The sequence below is a fragment of the Cavia porcellus genome, unplaced genomic scaffold, assembly GCF_034190915.1.
Source record: "Cavia porcellus strain 051 isolate PalLab524CR breed Dunkin Hartley unplaced genomic scaffold, mCavPor4.1 scaffold_14, whole genome shotgun sequence".
NCBI lineage: Eukaryota > Metazoa > Chordata > Mammalia > Rodentia > Caviidae > Cavia > Cavia porcellus.
This window is the reverse complement of record NW_026947497.1, coordinates 1,423,829-1,445,843: the sequence shown is the minus strand read 5'-3', so window position 1 is coordinate 1,445,843 and position 22,015 is coordinate 1,423,829. Positions and strand designations below refer to the sequence as shown.

Genomic DNA, 22,015 nt, shown 5'->3' with positions numbered 1-22,015 from the left:
AGCAGGCGGCAGGCAGGGGCAGAGACCTGAGCCTGCTCCCATTCAGCTGGTCTGGAAGCACACGTGATTGGGCGGCGGGGCTGTGAGCCTCACAAAAACAGAAAGGGGGAACCAGAATGAGCCTCGTGGCACTGGATGAGGCTGGGGTGAAGGTGTGCGCCAATGAGGTGCGGGCAGAGGGACAGATAGGCAGATGAATCCATAGACAGATAGACCAACAGATAGACAGACAGACAGGCAGGCATAACACAAGCATAAGTGTGGGCCCCTGTGCAGCTGCATGAATGTTTTCCCTGACCCTGTTCACTGACTGAGTAGGATGGTGACACTCCAGTACAAATAAGTACATGGTGCTCAGGTGCTAATGCCTAAAGTGCCACTTTTTAGAAAAAAAAAAAAAAAGAGCAAGATTTCTTGGAGAAATAGGTGATTCCAGAATTGGGCACAGGAAAACACAAGAAAGCTCAGAACATCTTGTTCCATCAGAAAATAAGGACATCATGAAAGCTTTGTAGGGACACAGCTCCCACTGGCCAAGTATGTGACAGTTTGAAAAATCAGAATAAATAACAATAGCCATGACTACAACCCACTGTTACAAAAATAAAAGCGTGGATAGGTGTTGACGATCAAAAGCTTTTCCTTCCTGTGGATGACAACAAACACACACAGAGGGACAGGAGAACCGGAGGCTGCTGCCAGCAACCCTGGTAAGGTCCAAAGTGGCGAAGACACCTCCGTAACCGCCAATACCACGGGCAAACCTCCACAGGGAGCAGGCCACATAGGAGGTCTCCAGGAGCTTCCCCAAGAACTGACAGGGAGGACACGGGACCCTCTGTGGAGCAACTCAGCACCTAGATGCCACACTGGGACAAACTGCACCCGGGCCAGGTCAGCACTGTCCACGGTGAGTGGACATCTCCAGGCCTTTTTATGCTCCACTCTGGGAGCCAGGACACTGCCTGGGGACCCGGCCCAAGCACCACTGTTCTGAAGACTGGCCCTGCAGTGACAAGCTGTGCTGTTGCTGACCAGAAGTCTTTCAGCAGGTGAGCTGACAGGTGGCTATGGGGTGAGGTCCCCAACTGACTGTCCCCACCCTTGGCACCAAGATGGTGGTGTCCCAAAGCACGGTGAAGGCAGACACTCACGCATACCACTCTTGGGACCCCACCCTGCACCCTTCTCCGAGGGCCCCACTCCCTTGGCCCTGGTCCTCACAGCCTCACTGCACTGCCCTGCCCATCCCCAGGCACACAGCCCTCCTAGCCGGCCCTGAAGCACTCAGGAGTCCCTTACTGGGTGTCCACATCACCATTCGTGAGTCTCCACATAAACACTACCCCCTCAGCTGGCTTGAGATGGTGCTTGACACACCAGCGTCACCAGCAACACCAGACGGGTTGATGGTCTTACCTGGAAGCACAGTGCGTGTGCATGTGAGTGTGCATGTGTGTGTGTGTGTGTTTGCACCCAAACTCTGTACTTTTCTGATTTACCCTGGAGTACATGACCTGAGCTGCAGCTTCGAGCGCTGTGTCTTCTCCAAATTTTGTGTCCCAAGCTACTTTAACCCTCCCTGCATTTGGACAGGGACACAGCCTGCAGCCAGAGTGCCGGTCACTTACAGAAGGTGCGGCAGGCACGAGGTCACTCTCTGTCCTCCCTGTCTGCATCGCCGTGTGAACCCGAACGGACTCGTAGATGGCAGGCTCCTCCACGTCCCTGGGATAGGGATGTTTCAGCACGATCAGGGTGCCTGCATGGAGACAAGAGGTGTCATTAATGCCCTGAAGGGGATGGGTGGCTGCTGAAGAGCCTCACGGCTCTGTGCACTCTCTTTTTCATGCCCAGAGCTGTGCAGTGGAACCTCAGCTGGGCACTGGACATTGACAAGTCCTCCTCCCTTGTGACTGGAGTCTCAGTGGACACGGTCACCTGAATGAGGGTATGAGATCCATCGCAGTCAAGGGAACACAGCCCGAACAGGACCAGGGCCAGAGACATCGGGACACTTCCACCCAGAGGCAGCCTGAGCCTGGACCTTGCACAGTGGCTGGCAGGTTTCCAGGTGGCTTTGCAAATCCGCCGGAAACCAAGCCATGGAGATGCACACAGGCCAGGAGGACCCATGCCTGCTTCTCCTTCCTCGGGCTGGAGAGCAAGCCACAAGAGACTCTCACAGCATGGGACACCTTCACCCTCACTCTGCCCCCGCACTCCAGGAAGCGGAAGGGGGCTTTGCTATTCTTCCTGAGCACGGGGTGTGGGACTGATCTCCCCACCCCCACCTCCACCTCTGCCTCCATCTCCAGGAGGATCTCCTTCCCTCTGTCAATCAATCAGAAACTAGAAACTCTGCCTACAAGAAGAGCAAGCATGAGGGGCTTTCCTCCTTGGTACAGCTTCCTGCTTTTTATTTCACCAGGTGTTTGCCAAGCAGATCCAGGACTGCGTTAGCTGTGGCAGCAAAGTGAGAACTCAGTCAGCACACAGCCCAGGGCTCTGCCAGGTGAGGTGTGAGGAGGAATGAACAGCGTGAGGCCCGAGAGGACCTCACGGGGAGTCACCTGGGAAAGGCAGCTTGAGAGGTCCTAGGAAGCACAGACACCTTTTGTGCCTGACAGCCTCGCACTGACAGCAAATCTGCACAGGACACCACATGGTGTGAGAGCACAGGGCCAGGCCACGGCTGTGAGCGTGAAATAGCAGCTGTTGGCCGAAGCCCCGGCCCATAGCAGCCTCTGAGGGGCAGCTGCTGCATCCACCCGGGCGCCTCCTGGTGCCCGAGCCCATGCCACAGTGGCCCCAGACAGATCCCAGACACACAGAAGAGGAGAGGGCTGGATGGCCAGCCACAGCCCGTGTAGGACCTGGCCCGGATGCTGTCTTCCCAGGCTGCCGAAGCCCAGAGGAAGTGGGGAGCAGATAAGCGGGAGGTGGTGTTTCCTCTTGGGACAGAGCATTTTCAGATCCCCACGACTGCTCCCCCAAGGACATAGAATAAGATGCTAAGTTACAGTAGACCCAGGTACCACATTCTGCTGGAACAGGGCTGGTGCCATTCACCACCAGCAATGACACAGACCCCGAAGGGGATGAAGGGGAACGGCACCCTTCTGGGCAGCCCGGAGATCGAGGAGGCTTTCAAGTCTCAGGCCCTGTCTTCAGAGTCAATGCTGAGTGCCCCTGGTGTTCCTCGAGGTGCCTTGAATATGCTTCAGATGACCTGGGGACGGACCGGCATTCCTGCCACTCAGGGCAAACTGCTGTGGAGCTGGTGGCTTGGAACAAATCTGCTGTGGCTTCGAGGAGTCCTGGACGCTGCAGTCCAGTCTGGGCTGCCCTTGTCTAACCGGGCATGAGCAGGGCTGCTCTCTCTGCACGCTGTGCTGCAGTCAGGCCTCGCTGGGACCTGTGGCACTTTCCTGCCACCTTTGAAGCCCTGTTGGGGCTTCCCTCTGGTTCCCTCTTTGCCTTGACTGTCACCCCAGGAACCTTGTGATCACCATGGCCCTGACTCCCCAGAGCCTCTGACCCCAGCCTTCTTTCCACATGCAAAGCCGATGCCCTTCTGCAGTACGACATCGCAGGCACAGGTCCACGAGGAGCTGTGCTGATTTATTTGCGGCCTGTAGTTGTAGTCTTTGTGGGACAGGTGTGTGGCAGGGGTCACCAGCAGGCCACCGTGTTTCCCCTCAGAGCTCTGCAGGCCCCTTCTGAGTGGGCCTGGGGTCAGCTTTGTCTTTGTTTACCTCCCCACAGCTAAGAACCTCTGACACAACACGCGAAGGCCTAATGAGTGAATGAACCAATGGATGAACAAATGCTACAGCAACTCAAGTCCATCTCAGTCTCCCTGGCCACAGCCACCCTGGCTTGGGAATGCACAGGGGACAGGATGAGCTTAGGCCTCAATCTTCAAGTCTGGTCAGAAGGGAAAATCTAGATGTAATTTGAAATTTCTCCAATGTAATCCATTAGTTGGGCTGGGAGAACAGAGCTGACTGCAGGTTTGATTGTTCAAGTCTCAAAGCCAGGCAGGTGGCCAGACTCAGGGGGTAAAGGGAACAGAAGTGACCAGTAAAGGGGGAGCACCCAGGGAAGGGCACCTGGTGCCTGGAAGACAGGCCTCCTCGGCCGGCCATTCCTGCTCTAGGAAGAGCCAATTTCGGCTGCTTTGGTGCCATTACCAGGTGATCACAGCTACCCTGCAGGAGACAATTGCAGTCCAGGACACTAGGACAGTGCCCAGGGCCGGGGCCCTCACCATGACCTCAAACACAGGTCCCACCACACGGGTTCCCCACCTGCCTGCACACAGCTGCTTCGTGGAGAGAAGCCCACCAGCTCTCACGTGTGCACTGCCGGCGTGGATAGTCAGTTCCTGCCTTTGACTAGAACCTGGTCTCAGAAATGCTCCACGGGACACTTCGAGATAGCAGAAATGGACCAAGTCAGGCTTTTTCAATGTACCAGAAGCCTTCAGGTTGCCACACTTACCGAGCAGCTTCTTTATCTTTGCTCGATTGTTTACCTGCTCTTAGACTGTGGGAGGGCATATTCATATCTTCCTAAACAATTTCACTTCTCACGTACTCGTTTTTGTTTTTAATTCAGTAAGCCAGAGTCAGTTTCTGTATTTGCAACCAAAAGGAAAGTCTCTACTGTGGCCACCACAGACTCATAACTTCCACCCTGGCTTACACGGCCTTGGGCCCCCGGAGGGGAATCCTGGGTCAGAGGCATCGCTCTAGTGAGCTCCAGGAGCAGAGGAAGGAGGACAGGAAGCAGGGCTGGGAGAGGAAGCGGAGGACAGAGCATCGCACCCTGGCCTTGGAACAGGGCCGCGTGTGAGTTTCAGTTCAGCTTCTGAGCTGCCTGAAGGCAGCCGTGTTTCCTGCCTCTGCCTTGAAGCCTGGTTCCATCTGTGCTCTCTGGGGGCCCATGTTTTTGAGGAGCAAAGCCAGCCTGAGGTGGACACCCCACGGCTGCATCTGAATGAGTGCTCGGGACTCCGCCTGCCATGGTGCCCGGATCACTGCGGATGCCCACCTGTCTTTGGCAGGAACCAGGGAAAGACACGGGGACATCTTGGAGGCTGAGAGTGGGGTGCACGTGGCTCCCAGGGGAGGACTCTGCTGAACTCTTTCTTGAGGGCTGGAGCTGGTGCTGCCTGCACCCACCCACCCTCGGGGCACAGGAAGATGCTGGGGCCGCACAGGGCTGCTTCTGCTCAGCATCACGGCTGCCCACAGTGCCGGGGCCGGCCGGTGCCCAGCACTATGTACTGAGGGGAAGACCACGCTGTCGCCGTTTTATTGCTGGCCTCAGGCTCAGAAAAGGAGTCTGCAACTGCCTCAGGGGTTCCGTGCCCTCCTGACCTGGGAAGTGGCTCTCTGCGGGCCTCTGAGAACAACCCCTCTGCCTCCTTCCTTCATTGACAGTCACTCTGCCGATGGCCTGTAACCCCTGCCTGCTCCCCTGAGGGCTTCAGGGCTCAATCTCCAGCCTCACAGGGAAAACTGAGTCTCACAGCGCACCTGAGCCTGCTCCGTCATCCACAGAGCACCTGAGGAGAGAGCAGACCAGCAGCCAGGGCTGGAGACTGCTCTACAATTCAGTCGGTCGAGGGACAGGGAGGAAACAGCAGGCAGCAGGCAGCCGGGAAGTGGCAATTTTACATCATCGGCTCAAGACCACCGCGGCTGTCAGACACAGTGCCTTTCCCAGGCTCAGCTCTCCTTCACGCTCTCCCCAAAAATCCCTGAGAGGCTTAAATATGTCCCCAACTCTGTATATCTGGGCTGCAAATCCATGAATTTCAGGGACTCTTCCATCCTTAAAGAGACTGAGAACCATGTTGCCAAATTCAAGCACATGCAGACAGTTGGTATTTCATCTGTGCTGGCCAATCCTGGTCCTCGGGTGGCCCCTGGACAAGAGCTACTCTCAGGAAGCGGACTCCAACTGAATGACAAACAGCAGCACAAGTCCCCGGTCTTAGGCCTTAGGGCAGCAGGGGACATGTGAATACGCCAGACCACACCATCAACACCTCAAGGCGACCTACATAAGCACCCAAGACCCCCTCTCTAGTGATGCCCCAAGGCCACATCCCCCCGCCCCCCGCCCGCCCGGTTCACACCATTAACACTCTGAGACACACTCGTATCCCGGGGACCACGCTGTGCCTCACCCCCGTGCCTGACCCCCTCCTGAGTCTGTCCGTCTTTGATTCTGCCTAATAAACCTGTTTGTGGCTCTCCCTGAGCCAGCCTGAAATTCTTTTTGGGATGAGAGTCAGGAACTCAGGCCAGGGCATGTGGAGGTCACTGTGTCCTCCAGGGCGAACTTCCTCAGACCCCTTCTGTGGCAGGCTCACTCTCTTTGGAGTGGTCCTTAATTCTGCCCCTCTGTGGGACTGGCCAAGAAGGACATCACCACCTTCTGATGATCACATATTCTGCTGTCCCCAAAGGACAGTCCATGACTGCAAAGAGCTTCTGGCTCTTTCCTGGAACCCGATGGGCTTCATCACAATCATGACAACAGAGCTCTGAAGCCATGCCAAGAACCATGCCAAGACCTCAGTCAGTCACCACAGCAAGGCATCACAGCGCAGATGCCTAGCAGCACTCGGTTAGCTAAGAACACAAAACTGAGCTTAGAGAGGCTGATAACCTGACTGAGGATGCACAACTGGCAGAGTGCGTCCTCATGTGCCGTGAACTCCAGGGTCATTCATGGCGCCACACATGGATTCTCTAGAGTCCCTGAAAAGCCACGCTGTCTCACCATGGGGTCTGCAGACACGGACCCTCTGGAGCCGCGAGACCTTGCTCTCCTGGCCTTTCTCACCAGGCCTCAGTTTCTTCTGCTGAGAGGCAGAACTGAGTCGGCCCCAGCTTCCCCCAGTTCCACAGGCTTGGAGATCTGGTTAAATCTGCTGACCCGAGTCAGGGGGAAGCAAGGCCTTTTCCTGTGCATACCAAGCTCCCATCTCTGCCCCTCACTCCTCCCCCTGGTGTGCACCGGGCCTCCCTGCATCCACGCAGGCTCCTGGACATCCGTGCACACATCGGGCCTGTGTGTTCTGATGTCTTCTGGTGCACTTTCTCCAAGGTAATTCTGTGACTTGGGTTGGAAGAATGATAATAGAGGGACAGAGTTCAGATGGTCCTCGCTCCACAGAATACACACCGAGCCACTCTGACTGTGTGGAAGACGAGGGTGAAGTGGAGCTTGGCCTGTGCCCCTCCATATCCCACAGGCTGTCACATTATGGGGCAGATTCCAGTCAGGCAAATCTGCAGAGGCCCCACTGCTCCACGACACATGGTCCTGTGCGGTCAGCGTGGCCCAGCTGTGGGTGACAGGAGAAGCTCGGCCCAGGTTCCGGATGTGCTGCCTCGGGAAGGAGCTTATGCCTCTGGCTTCCCCATGGAAGGGGAGAGCACGCGCAGTGTCTCAGGCATCTGAGGAGTTAATCTGCTATCTGTGAGGACATCGGATGTGGCTGGGACTCGGCCAACACCCACGACATCAGTTCGCTTCTAGTCCCCACTTCTCTGTTTTCTTTTTCAAATGCACCTTGTACAAACCAGGAGCTTCCACCTTCAGCAGGCGCAAGGCAAAGCCACTCCTGGCTGTGGCGGGGCAGCATTCTGTGTGGTCACTCATTTGCAGAAGTGCCTCATAGTTCTTTTAAAATGCCACCTGAGTACCATAGCTGGTGTCTTAAGAGAAAGTAGTAATAGCTGTAGCCACTATGAAACATTGGGAATCCCCACGTCAACACAAAAAGAGAAGCAGAAACTTGGCATTATCGAGGGCACCAGATAGGATCCTAGACCTGAGGTAGCTGCTCCAGTGGGCAAACACTCTGGACAGCACGCGCTTCCCTGGGTTAGCTGGCTGCAGTCATCACACTGAGTTGCACAGGACAGTTTCACATAACCAAGTATAGAAATGTGAAGAGAAGATGATGCTTGCTTTCACATATCGGTATTGGTATTTTGCTATGGAGCCCAGGCTGGCCTTGAACTCTTGGCTATCCTCCTTCTTCAGCCTCTGGAGTGCTGGAATTACATGTGGGTGTCACCATGTCTAGCTTACTTCACCATCTCAGATCTTACTATCACTCAGGATAAGTATTCAGGTTTCATGATACTTGTTATGGCTTGTGTCTAGATGTCACTGCAAAGCCTCACGCAGTCGTGAGTGGGGACTCTCTAGAGGTGACTAGATCTAGAGTGTGTGATTAGCAAATTATTCCACTGATTGATGTGACACAGTTGTGGCAAGGATTAGGGGTGTCAGTGTTTTATCTACCCTAGGGGGACCCTGCATACAACGTAAGAGACAAGGAGAGGATTGTCTGGTGCCTTGCTTGCATGTCCCTTCCACTGCCTTGAACTGTTCTCCTCCGCGATGTCACCCTGTCTTGGAGCCAGGCAATTGTGGACTAAAACCTGTCAAATTGTGAGTGAAATAAACCTTTCTTCTTTTAACTTCAGGTGTTAGATATTCTGTCTCACCAGTGAGAAAAAGTTACTAAAACAATACTGGCGACAGAATATACAACTGTCAGGCAAAAGAGTGCAGCTTTGGTGACTAACCCATTCTCACTGTGGCCACTGGGTGAGGCCTGGCCTGGCCCTGGCTGGCCAGAGTGGCCTTAAGTATCCAGGGTTAGCCCTTGTCACTCTGATAGGCAGCAGGAGGCTGAGGCAGCAGCTTCTCGTAGGGTGGACCAGTCTTTTCCTGGTGGTAGTCAAACATGCACCATGAGAAAGGCTCGTTCTGATCCTAGGCCACACAGGGGATCCTCCACCCCCGTGCTCCTGCTCCCCACAAGTCAACACTAGGAGCCAATGCTAAAATTCCCAAAAGAAAGACCTATTTTGAGAACATTCACAATTCCCTGCAGGCCACAGCAGGGACTCTGAGGGCCTGGTGTGACAGCCGTCAGGACCCAGAACATTATCTTATTGCCTGAGACCCTTGCTCCCACGGGGACCGAATGTTCATCTGTCACACGCTCTGCCCTCACCCTCATCTGGCTGGGACAGGTAAGAGGAGCACGAGATCAGAGATCAGAACCTAACGCCAGGGCTGAAGCCAGAGTCTGGTGCAAACTGGCAGCATCAGTGCCTGGAGCAGGGTCCAGGGAGCAGGCTGGTGCGGTGGGGTAGGGAAGCAGAACCTGAATCAAAACCATCACATTCTGGCCCGCAGAGACTCAGGTTCACGTCATTTATAAAGTCTATCTCTGAGAGTCACAAAAGTCTGGACAGTTTCAGCACTGCTGAAAAGTCCAAGTCTCTGAAGTTTCCTCGGAGACTTAAGGCAAACTCTTAACTATGAGCCCCCCAGAATTCAAAAAGTTAAACTGACACGATGATGCATGGATCGGTTGGTACTTGTGTGAGCCTTGAGTTGACCGGTTCCTATGTCACAAAAGCTGCCTGATGGAATCTGTCCCACATCTCTCTCTTACCACCCAGCAGATGCTGAGCAAAGCCAGGCCATGCTCTTGAGCTTTTGGAATCATGAACTAAATAAATATCTTTATTTCATATAAACTAGTCAGCATAGGTTTCAGCCATAGGAACAGAAAATGGACTAGGATAGCTTACCTGTCTCACTTCCAATCAAAGGCTGGTTTGCAAAATGCTTGACAAAATCCTTTAGAGATGGGTATTCATTAAAGCCAAATTTAAATGAATATCCAGTGTATTCAACATGAAAGTGCTTGACAGAGTCTTTGGCTCTGAAAGGGAAAAAGAAGGTACTTAATGTTATTTTTTTGTTTTTTGAGACAGTGTCTCTGCTGTTTAGGCTGATCTTGAACTCACTATGTAGCCCAGGTTGGCCCTTGGACTCTCAGCAGTCCTCCTGCCTCGGCTCCAGAGTGCTGGGATTTTGGGTTTATAAATTACTCTGGTATACTTTGTTTGGACTTTGGAGGTAGAAAGCGTGAGGTGATTAGCCTGTGCCAGTTTAAACTTCAGTGTGGTTTGGAAACTTATTGTATGTGCAGGGAAATGAACCCAGGAGGCCCCAGCCCGGGCAGCAGGTAAGCGCACCTGTTAGATCTTGGCCTTTGTGCTCTGGTGTTAGCAGCTCTGTAATCTAAGAGGAAATGAAAAACAATCCCAAACCAACAGAAGCTGTGGGTATGGCTGAGCGGGTCAGACAGTGGAAGGGACAGGGACACTGCCCAGTGCTGTGGGCGCTCCTGTCAGGCCCTCAGGGTCAGGGGATTCCCTGAGTGTCCCAGAGGCCGGTGAGCAGCAGCCCCTCCCTGACTGTCACGGGCCAGAATGCTGGCTGAGAGTGTGGTAGGGAGGCCCCCAGACTGGATGGCACCTGATGGGCACCGTTAACCTTTCACCTCTGGGGAGTGGGCTTGCAAAGGAGCCACCCTCAGAGGGATATGTTCAGCTGCCCACTTGGCCTCGCCACTGCAGACTCCACGGCCACAGCTGGACCTGGCCTCCAGAGGACAGAGGACAGGGAGGAGGACAAGGGCCAGGCTCCAGTGCTGTCTCAGCCAAAGGAGACAGGCTCACTCCTCCCTGCTTCTCTGGCTTCGGCTCCCCCGGCAAATGGGGTGCAGGGATGGTATTTGAGGTCTCAGCCCTCTGTGTGGCTGCTGCTCCGGAGGACAGTGATCTGCTGCCAGGATGCATCAGCAGGTGCAGGGAGTCCTGGACGCCGCCCCCACACCTACCTCACGGACAGGGAGAACTGGCCCGGCTGCTCGTGGCTGTCTCTCAGGAGGTAGCTGCCATCACGCCCGTTGGACAGGAGCAGGGCCTCCGCAGCATGCCTCGTGAGGTCACCATGGTACCACCTGGAAGGGGACAGCACTTTCACTGGGGCTTCGAGGTCCCAAGGGTCCCCCTCCAGAGCACTTCACAGGGCTCCAGATCCAGCCCTGGGGGCAGCCAGAGCAGGAGGGTGGTCACCAGCTTCAGCCTCCCTAGGGGTAAAGTCTCCATTACCTTACTACCAGTCAGGGGCCCCAAGCAGTGTGACTCTCCTAAACAGCTGGCACAGAAAGTCAGGCCAGACCCCCTGGAAGCAGCCTCATGGGTGTGGGGGGTGCCTGGGCAGAGCTCTCCTCACAGCGGGAGGAAGGCCACTCTCTGACACCTGACACCTGACACCTGCAGGGGACCTAGGACCTTGAGTGCAGGCTTCTGTGGGTGAAGCCACCTGTGGGACTGTGGCCAGGCACCTCCCCTGGGAACAAAAAGCTTTCAAACTTCCACTCCAGAATGGGTCCTGTGAACAGACTTTGGCGTTTTTCTCCCTTCTTCTGGCCTCTCTCAGGTTTGCTTTCACAAATGTGGGGCCATTTCACAGGAAACCACTGACCCATGATCATGCATGAAGTGAAATGACTTGCAAAAACCTCTTTTTACACTGAGTGTAGGTCCATCGGGGACTGGTTCAAACTTACAAAAGTTTAAAGAGCCAGGAAAGTCCCAAGGAGAGTCAGACTGGGGTGTGTGTTTGTGCGTGTGTGAGTATGCTTTAGAAAGATAACAGAGCTGGGTCTGCTGGCACATGCCTGTAACCTCCGCATTGTGGGAGACTGAGGCAGGAGGGTCTCAAATTCAATGGCAGGCTGGGTAGTTTAGTGAGGTGTCTCAAACATAAAACAAAAGGGGGCCCTGCTTCTCGTGGCTGACTCTCTGGAGGTAGCTGCCTGAGGGTGTGTGCATGACACAGGAGGCCTCTCCCTAAATCACTCTTGCGTGAGAGTCTGAGCTCCCCTTTGTAGCAGAGGTAGGCGCTCCTTCTGAGAGCATTTCGAGGAGAATATCCTCCTGGGGGTGAGTGCGGACCCGGAGACCCACGAGTCCTGGTGAGGGGCGTCCACTTTGGGCTGGGACAGCCATGCTTGCTCCACATTGTTGAAGTTACATGGAGGTGACTTGGGCGGATTCCCACGGTCACGCCCCTCACCCAGCCCCTACACCCCACTTCCACCCCCATTGCTCCCCAGCATTGCTTTAGCAGCACACTGCAAAGGCAGCAGGCGGGGAGCAGTCCAGGACCCCTGGAGGCGACTGCTGCCTGTCAGGAGGAGAGGTGGCCTCCGGTCTGCATGACAGGGGTGGACACAAGCTGGGTGGCGGCAGGTGAGGAGCACAGGCCAGGCCATTTTCCAGGGAGCCCACTGCAAACGTGCCTCCTGACACTCAGCTGCCCTTCAGTGTGTATTTTTTATGATTATAAAGCACACTACAAAATGTTTGAAATGTGCATGTAAGGAAGCCCTTCACGGAACAGAAGTGAGGGATTTCCTACTGGTAGCCTCACTACTGATGGGGGAATATAAATGAAAACTTCAGTGAGTGTTTTTCCTTATCCACCAGATCAATGGCATAGAAAAATGAGACAGTAGGAAGTATGGGGGAATTTGGGGTGATAGGCCTGTCATCTATCACCAGGGAAGGGGTTGGAGGGCGCTGGGCACCCAGACATGAGATCCCACTCGTGGCACCTGCTGGGTTAGATCCACTCTGTACCGCTTGTGAGGGAGAACACAGAGCTGAGAAATGCTACACATCGCAAAGCTGAAAACAGTAACTTATTTTCAGTAAGTGCCTATCGAAACACCCATCTAACTCTCTCCTACACATTTGCTGGAGTCTGGTCATTTCTTCACATGAGTACAGGTGAGTAATACAATTTTCTAGGGACAAAATTTCAGTTTTTTGTCTAAAACACTTTAAAAACTATTGAAAAATACAATGTTACTGAAAACCAGTTTCATCTTTGCAGTGTGGTATTGCTCAAATAGCTTTTGGGATTGCTGGTGGGCAAGGTGGTCTGTAAGGCATCTTTCCTACGTGAGCTGTGAGAGTCCAGTTGGAGGGATGCTCACTAACCCAGGCTTTGGTCTGCGCTGAGGAGACTTGCAGCTGAACTGAGCAGGCTTCACAGTAAAACTGTTGCTGATGGCTGCACAAGCCATAGGTGTTCTTCGTTTTTAAAAAGTTAAATAAAAATGCTTAACTCCATAGATGAAAGCCACATATTATTATTCCTTACTACAAGTAAAATCATAGCCACCAGCTTGACCTACGATCTTTCCAAGCTCTGTAGTGTCTGCATTATTCTGCAACCCCACCAAGATCTGCTTCCAGCCCTCACCTCCATGTTTCCAGTGCCGGGCAGCTTGCTCTGCCCTCCCTTCAGGCCTCCAGGGTGCTCCCCGCAGAGCCGGCCCAGCAGGGCCCCAAGGACTCCTGGGGGACTCAGTTGGTGACAGTATGTGGAAGGTCCACTCTTCTCTCTCCGTCTTTCCCAGCTTCCCTTCTGTGACAGACACCAGGCCCTTTACCACCAGTGCCCTGGTCCCCTCCAACACCTTCCATTTTCCACTTCGGCTGCACAGAGCCGGGCAGGGCTGCAAGTGCTGTGAGAACCACCTGGCCGCTGGGAGACACCAAACCAGCACCACCTGGGCCCTGCCCAGCTGTCTAGCTGTCCAGCTGTCTAGCTGCCTGGCTACCTCTAAGCTGGGGGACCCCCGTGGAGCAGGCCAGCGTCCTCATCTGTCAGAGTGATGGAGAACAGAGCCTGTGTTCCTGTGTGGCATGCCATCCTCTTCTAAACTCTGCACAGGGAGGTCTGTGAGTTTCTGCAGATGAGAACTGCAGGCTCTGCTAAACTATATAGCACATTAAGAATATGCCAGCTACTTTGCGAGTGCTGGGGATCTGTGCCTGTGCCATGTGAAATAAGGTCGATTTTCCTGCAGCTAAAAAAAGAAAACAAAAGCTTAGTCTTTCTTTTCCTGAAGAAGTGAAGAGCAGGAAATGACTATTTCCATTCACATTGGCCTTTTGCACCGTGGGCCTATGCGAGTTCACCAGCAAGTCTCAAGACAGAGGAGCAGAGATAGCCAAGCTTCCAGAAAGCATTCACACTGTGCTTGAGGTCAGCAGAACTTGCAGATCTCAGAGGATGTGACCGTGTCCCTCCCGTAGGACAGCAACAGATCCACGCATCGCCTACTAAAGAGCCTGCGCAGGAAGGGCAGACACAGAGCAGGAGAGCCAGGCTCAGGTCCCAGCTCAGACCAGCCCTGCTTCTCAGAGTGCTGCCTCCTGCCAGGAGCCTCTCCAGCAGGTCCGGAGTGCCTAGCAGGTTTCTTTCCTGCTGGGTTTGATTGTCTTAAAGGCTTACTGATTTAAAATTCAAGTCACATTCACCCTGTCCTTTAGAGGTGAACTTTTCAGACTTTCTGAACTGACTCACATTACAAAATATATCTTAGATCATTCTCTACATTCACAGGTACACACACAAGCCAGAAAGCTACAGGAACACACTCATCTTGCCTGGTACTATTTAGCTGGTTTTCTACTTGCTGTGAACAGACACTGAACTCATGGTGTTTGGGAAGCAGGGAAGGATTGGTGGGGCTCAGTGGTCCATGCTCTCTGATTTCAGGAGCCCAGGCTGGACACAGAATCCCCAAGAACAGCAGTCAGCACTGTGCTGCTCCTGGTGTCACTAGGGTCTCTAAGAAAAGCAGCTCACTGTCCTGATCACCAGGGTGACGGGCCATGTGTCAGCTCTGATGAGCTCCCCATCCTGAACAACTGCCCGGCCGTCCACCTCAGCCCTGCTCCTGTGCTCTCTGGGCTGCTGCCCGGCACTTCCTGGTGCGGAACAGGAAGTTCTCAGCCTGTGATAGCATCAGAAACTCTGGGCTTGGGGTAAGGTGCTATGTTATCTGGCTCAATCGGCCTCTGTGCTTCAATGTGTGTTACAGTCGGGCTCTTCCCAAGCAAAAGAGATCAAATTGTCTTCTCACTGACCATGGTGGTGGACCCTGTCCAGCAGAGGGAACCAGAAAGCCTTTGCCAAGGGACACGGAAGTCTGTGTGGGCCTCAGACAAGCAGAGGTCAAGGGGAGAGCCTGTTCTGGCCAGCAGGGCGCGTCTGGGATGGGGACCAGCATGGCATTGGCTCTGCTCACTCTTGCTTATTGCCCACATTCACAGTGCCACTGGCCAAGATATACTCAAAGGACCACAGATGAGCGTGTGAGCATCTCAGCCACCCATGGGCTAAAGGTGGGTCCTAGGTTCTCAGGGTTGTCAAGGTGCAGCCCAAGGAAGACAGTGCTAGAAGGAGAAAAGAATCCATGGGAGCCAGAGCCCAGGATTCACCTGGTCTCACAGGGGCATGAAGAGCGAGCCTGAATGTTCTGGGAGACAGAAATGCAGGGCCAGACAGGGACTCGGACATCCAGGAACACAGAGTGGCACAAGAGCCAGAGACATAAAAAGACACACAGCTGTAGACAGAGTGATGGGAGATGAAGACAAAGGCCCCTACTCCAAAACAGCCAGCAGCACATGGACAGGGATACCCAGTGGTGCCATAGGACACGGCAGCACCCCAGGACCCAGAAGGAAGAACCAGAGGATATCAGAGCGGACACTTGGAGAGGGACAGAGGGACTGACAGGGTGCATCTCATCCCCAGGGGCCACCTACACAAACCCCTGCCCGCAGCTGGGGTGCGGGAAGCACTGGAACCAGCACCCTGCACCTGAGAGCTTGCGGAGCTGAGGAGGGCTTCTTCTTAGGAGACTGTTATGGTGGGTCCAGTCCCCTCTCCTGCCCATGTGTCTTGAAGAGATGGCCTAGAGTTAATTATCTTGAGCTGTGGCTGCCAGGAGCGACCTGCACTGAGGGTCAGTACCAAAGACAGACAGGGCCACCTTTGGGAAACTATGCCTGCAGGGACATGTCCCGGACCCAAGGGAACGTGGGAGACACAGGCAGAACCTGTTTCCTCAGCTGTCTGTCTCTTCAGGCCCACCCCTCTGCAGACACCATGGGGATAAGAGGTGAGTGTGGGTGACAAGCGTGACCAGATGCATGACAAGGACCTTGGCTATGTCCACTGCACTTGGGCAACTCAGTCAACACTTGATGACTTCCCTTTGTCAATCTGTGGACTTAGGAAGAGAGCTTGCAGGGCTGCTCCTAAGCAGCTCCCTTCAGGAGAAGAGGGGAGCCAGGCAGCCAGTGTCCTTCACCCCAGAAGATTGACATCTGGGACACAATTATCTGGTGAAGCAACCCAAATCTATGCACAGTGCAACAAACAGTCCAGGGACTATTTAAATAAAAACTTGTGCTACAGTGAAAGACACAGTTTCGAGTCCCCCCAAGTTATCCCCCCTTTCTTGGAACACGGGTCCCATCATTTTTCCTCTTTCTACAGAAGCTCCAGAGTCCTCTTTCCTGAAGGACTTGTTGTATAGTCCTGGCTGCCTCCGTGTCCTGAACTGGTTCAAAAACATTAATCCTTCATGGATTTTCGTTTGACGGAAGAACCAGGAGTCATAGGGATAAGGTAGATGAGGGCACTGTGTCATATTTTCGTGACTCTGACTTTCCCACGGATGGCACTGTATTTTTATCACACCTTGCAAAGATACTCATGAAAGAGGAACTGCATGACTGCTTCAGGAAGTGAGAAGAGCTACAGGATTAGTGTGTTTGAAGGAAGTGAGGGTCTTGAGGGTCTTGAATGGCAATGCATCTTTCACTGTACTAAGTTCCTTATGCAGAAGCAGCTTATCTTTCACTGGCGCCTTGTAAGCTCTTCGTGGTCAGGACAGCAGAAACGGTAGCTCAAAGCCCGCATGAGACAGCATGAGACAGTCACAGTGTGATGCAAAGACAAAGCCAAGAAGACACTGAGAGACACTGAAGCTTTCAGAATGTCCTGGATTCCATTTGGAAAAGTACACAAAAGCAGCCGGACTAGTTTTGCTTGGATGTGAGTCACTTCTGATGTGCAACCCGAGGGAGGTACTGGCTTCCGCCCTCGCTCCTTTCGTGCTCCTCCAGCTCACCTTGGGTTTCCCCACCACCACTCAAACTGTCAGGGTAGCCACTGCCGCCCACCACGCCCAGCCACCCAGCTCATCCTTCTAGTGGCCAGCCCTGGTGACCACAAGACCCACGTTCCTCCGTGCACCACCCACTGACTGCACCTGCCCCAGCCCTGGGGTCTGGGCCAACCTGAGCGTCCAGACTTTAACATGGTGCACAGCTCTGGGAGCACGCAGACCACAGCTGCCTGGAGAAGGATGGAGGAGGAGACGGGAGGACATACCGCCTGGGGCCAGAGCTAAACCAGGTACTCACGGTCTCAGTTCAGTCTGCACACATTTGCATGCGTGCCTGTGTGTGTGTACAAAAACATTTTTACAACACTGGAAATACTGGGGCAGTAGATTTCAGGTGGTGCAACATGGCTAACGTCTTTGGTGCTTTCCTTTATTTTTCTAAGTTTCAACAGCTAATATTTCTATGACTTTATTATGAGTAACTTCAGACAGGCAACAAAGTAGGAAATTGTACAAATGCTCAGAGACCTGATGCCCAAGGTTAAGTAATACTCACACTTCAGGTGATCAGGGCAGGACCCAGGGCCTGGGCTCAGAGGCCACGCAGGCTTTTAGAAATGTGTCACACTCCCGCCTCCCGGTGTTCGCTGCTCCATAGGTGCCTTTTCCTGCAGAGATCACCACCTTTCCTGGCTGAACTACGAACATGCTACGGTCCCCGACCCGACCCCAGCCCAGCGGCCCCTGCCCCTCGGCACGCTCTCTGGGCTCCTGTCTGTCCCTCACTGCCTTTGCGCCTCCCACCCCGACTTCACATGAGGCCCCGCTCAGCCTGTGCAGCTGTGAATGGGGACACAGTGGAGCAGCGCCGGGGAAGAAGTCACTGGAGGAGGGGAAGGAGGAGGAGCAGGACTCACTCCTGGCAGTGCAGCTCAGGAAGGCCCAGGGCTCCTGCGCGCCTGTGTTGCTGTGCCAGGCACCAGGGTGCGGGAATCAGGCTGAGGAGGAGCGTCCTGTGGCTCCTTGGATGCTGCCTCCACCCAGAGCTCCCTTTGAAAGTCTCCCTTTAGACTTTCTCACTCTGCTTAACTTCTTGCTATGCAGAGGACCATGCACAGTGCAGGAGGGCCGGTTAATCGGTTGATTGCCTGCTGTGTGTACTGCTGTACGGTGTCGGGAAGGCCCACAGCTACGCCTTTGTGTGTGCCGGGGCTGCTCTGTGGCAATCACACTCCTCACTTCACACGGCTACTGAGAACTGGTGCCAGTTTAATGAAAACAGAACTCTGAAGAAATCGGGAAGTTGCATCAGTGGCTGGGGCTCTGAACCTGAAGGCATGCAAACCTGGGCTTTTTCTCTTTTTCTTTCTCTTTTACCGCACCGTGGACCACAGTCTGTGTGCTGGAGCCAAGGGTGTGGTGACACGTCACTCTTCCCGGCAACATGGGAGCTCTGTGACGGCGGCACGTGCAGAGCCTGAATACAGCTGGCCGTGGCTGCCTGCCACCGAGGCCGTGCAGGCAGGGAGCCTGGCGGTGCCTCTCCTGGCCACAGCATCTTTGACGGTGCCCCCCACCCCAGCTGTGTGAGCTGAGTGACAGGACAGGCGCCAGTGGCCTGGTGTCTGTGTGAGACTGGTGGCCTGCAGACCCTGCTCCTCCCTCTCCACACGGTGGGCCCTGCCACCCCTCTGCCCCCATCCCTCAGCTCCACAGTGAAGGGATGCCACACCCTCAGCTTTGGGAATTCCAGTGTTCTTGGGAGAAAGCTAGCAGGCGCTTTTGGACTGGCTCTCCATAAACAGAACACAAACATGTATCCCCACCCTCCCTCTTCGCGCTCTCTCTCCCTTCCTTTTTGCTGTACTGGGGACTGAACCCTCTGCACTGAACTATAACCCCATTATTTTTTTCTCTCTTTCTTTTCATTTTGAAATAATGTTTTGCTAAGTCACTACTTTTCTTGAGGCTGGGCTAAATTTGCAACCCCTCCTGCCTCAGCTTCCCAGAGTGCTGCTGGGATTACAGGGGTGTGCTCCACCACATCTGGCTGCATTCCTTGATTTAGGTACTTTAGGAAATAATAGTTCTGTGCTCTGAGCAAGTGATGTGTCCTGGACAGGTGAATGACAGGTATGCCACAGTTCAGGATCGTCTGACAGGACTTACATACCCTGGAGCCTAAAGAGACATAGAGACCTAAGAACCAAGACCAGTACTCTCTAAATTAACCAGTACACAACCTGCTTGTATCTATCAAGATATAAACACAAGAACTTGTTAACTATTCAAATAACCTACTAAACTCATTTGAAGTTAAGTCATTAAGATCAGCCATGTTTTACCCATCAATCACATTAGATCATTTTGTCTTTATGGAGCTTTTAAAAACTTAATTGGGCAGGAGGTTTGGTATAGGTCTGACCTCACCAGTGAGTCGACTGTTCAAGGAGTGAACTTAAGTCATACTCAGAATCATGCCAGAGGCAACAAATCCTTGCCAAGATTTCTCAGACTATTACCCATAAAGTCAGAGCATCGAAGCTCTAAAGGGGCAGTGCCAGCTCAAACGGATACCTAAAGATTCAATTTGCAAGCTAGATGTAATGGGCTCGGTAGCTTAAAGTTCTCCATTCCTTAGTTGAGGCAAGAAAATACCAGGAAAACAGACAAATTCTAGAAATCAAGGATGGCCAGAAAGCATACTTAAATAGGGGAGTGGAAAAGGTTTTAGACCTGATCCTTTGTGGTGATCATTCCTCAAAGTGGCAAAAAGGTATGAATTCCACATTAAAAACAGGTTAATTTCATGATATGCAAATATACCTCAGTGAAGGTGTTAACCAAAATTCTTCGAACTAAGAAGACGTCAACATTTGAGAGTTGGGTATGCACTCAACAGACTCACACAAGTAAGAAAGTCTCCAGCCCCCACGCATAGTGATGCGTGTTGACCAAACCTCTGGTGCATTGTAGGGAGTTACAAGAAAGCCTCATCCAGAGATGTGCATGTCCAGGTCTAGCGAGGATGAGGCACAGGGATTCTTCAGACTGCTGGGTTTTCTAGCACAAAGCATGACCTGATACTTGCCGGTCGCCCATAGCCCTACTGAAGTAGTCCAGTGTCTTGGATGCATTTTGGGGTCCTGAGACAGAGAGGTCTGACTTCAGGGCACTCTGCTCTTGGTGGCGCAGGGATGTCTGTTCTTTGCAGGAGGAGGTGTGTGGGGCACATGGAAGGGCACCACCCTGGACACAGAGCACGTCTTGTTTGTCATTGCCACCTGAGTGTGCGCCAATGGGACTCTGGCTGAGACCGGATTTCAGGGACTTTTTAAAGGGCCAGGGCTAACCCTTTCCTGTCTCTCTCCTCTCCTAGGTTTCAAACTGTAGATAACCAAGAAGAATGAAGACAAAATGCACAACCTTGAGCTTAATGATTCAGCACAGCTCTAGATGAGAGCTGTCTGGGTGTCATGGAAGAAGACTCAGCTGAGGCAGGAGGCTGGGGAGTGGTTCAACCAGCATGAGCCCTGGGGTCCACCACACCCCCACCCCTATACACACAAAGGCAGCAAAGAGGGCTCTGAGTCCCTAAGGAGGGGTTTGTCCTTGAACAACCCAGCTGTCACATCTGATTTGCAGCATGAAGGCACTGTTCAGCTCTGAGACCCCAGCGCTAAAATCTGGGGTGGGAATCCCTTCGGGGTCTCCAGAGAGGAACCTGCTGCCCTAACACCACTCCCTGGTTCAGTTTCCCAAGTTAAGACCACACTCCCTGGCAGCGCAGTGTTCCTGCATGTGTGACAGAAAGCACACCCTGCAGACCTGTTTGGTGCCATGTCTCTTGTGGAGGGCACCATGAACGCCTTACTTATGAAGGTGTGGGTGCCCCTGCTCCGGAAGGTCTCGTGTCTCTACCAGCCTGGCCAGTGCGGGAGGGGAGGCTGATTTCTCTGGAATCCCTGCTCCTCTAGAAATGGCTTTTCACCAGGTGCCCTGATGGTGCTGTCATTCAGGCCTGGTTCTAGAGACAGGAGTCTGAGGACCCCCCACCATGTGAATCTGTGCTGCTCTGCCAGCTGGTGCTCAGACACTCTCAAAGGCTGGCAGTCACCCTTTAGCTGGGCCACACACAGGAGCCCCGGGTGCACCAGGAGGAAGGAACTCGGCGAGACTCGGCTGAAACTTCCTTCTTGGCTCCCATCCGCGAAGGTCCCTCTGCTTTTTTTCAGAGTGGGCTCTCTGTTTGTGTCACGGCACACACACTGACCTTGCGCTCATCATCCAGAGCGCACCGGGCAATCCCGGACACCCCCCAACCTCCCCTCCTCTCAGAGGATGTCCAGCATAGGGTTTCTGTCCCATTTTGTCCACCTGCCGGTTTTCACATCTGGTAAAATTACCTGCGCTTTTACAATGGAATTAGCCCCCAAAGAAAGTTACAGAGCCAGCACGGCCGAACAGAGCAGCCAGGCCAGAAGGTGGGGTGGGGCGGTGGACAGGAAGGAAAGGCTTGGAAAATCTCTGGCCACAGCAAGCCTGTGAGGGTACGGGGTGAGGTCTCCCCAGAGGGAGCAGGGGCTGCGCTCTTACCCCAGGTCCTGGAGCAGCTCGGCGTCCCCGTCCAGTCCGCCCCACAGGTCCGAGAGCACCCGGGCGCTCATGTTGGCTCCCAGACGCTCCGCTCTGCCCATCCGCCCACCGGCTTTGCTCCCAGCCAGGTGCAGGGAAGGAGAGCGCGTTCTCACTCTCCAGAGCGGCTGCCCGGCCGGGAGTCCCCAGCCAGCGAGGAAGTGAAACCCGGACTCCTCCCACAGCCACCGCGGGGCTGGGCCCCACACACGAGCTGTCAGCCAGGAAACACGCAGCGAGGCCACCCACTCTGCTCGGCCCGCCCAGGGCGCTTTCTGTGCAGGACGCGGAGCCGGCTGGGCCTGAGGGGCACCGCGGGTGTAGGGTGCGCGCTCCCCGAAACCTCCTGTGTGTCACCACGAGGGCGGCGGCCAGGAGGCGCTCCCACACCCAGAGCTCCTCCAGCGCACCTTCGGGTGAAGCAATGGGGCCCAAGCCACCAGCTGGCTGTGTATGTGCTTTCCAGCACCT

At 54.0% G+C, this 22,015-nt stretch overlaps 1 protein-coding gene across 2 annotated transcripts in view; it reads right to left on the bottom strand.

Annotated features, from left to right (window-relative positions):
• Dapp1 (dual adaptor of phosphotyrosine and 3-phosphoinositides 1) overlaps positions 1-21,747 on the bottom strand; it is a 33,807-nt gene extending 12,060 nt beyond the window's left edge. For both annotated transcript variants that reach the window (XM_063260543.1, XM_003468042.5), the window contains exons 1-4: positions 21,506-21,747; positions 10,742-10,864; positions 9,645-9,778; positions 1,632-1,762 (exon numbers count right to left, since the gene is read on the bottom strand). In XM_063260543.1, the coding sequence (XP_063116613.1) occupies positions 1,632-1,762; positions 9,645-9,778; positions 10,742-10,864; positions 21,506-21,606 (489 nt within the window). In that variant the 5' untranslated portion in view covers positions 21,607-21,747. The remainder of the gene's footprint in view (positions 1-1,631; positions 1,763-9,644; positions 9,779-10,741; positions 10,865-21,505) is intronic.
• Positions 21,748-22,015: the final 268 nt, after the last annotated feature.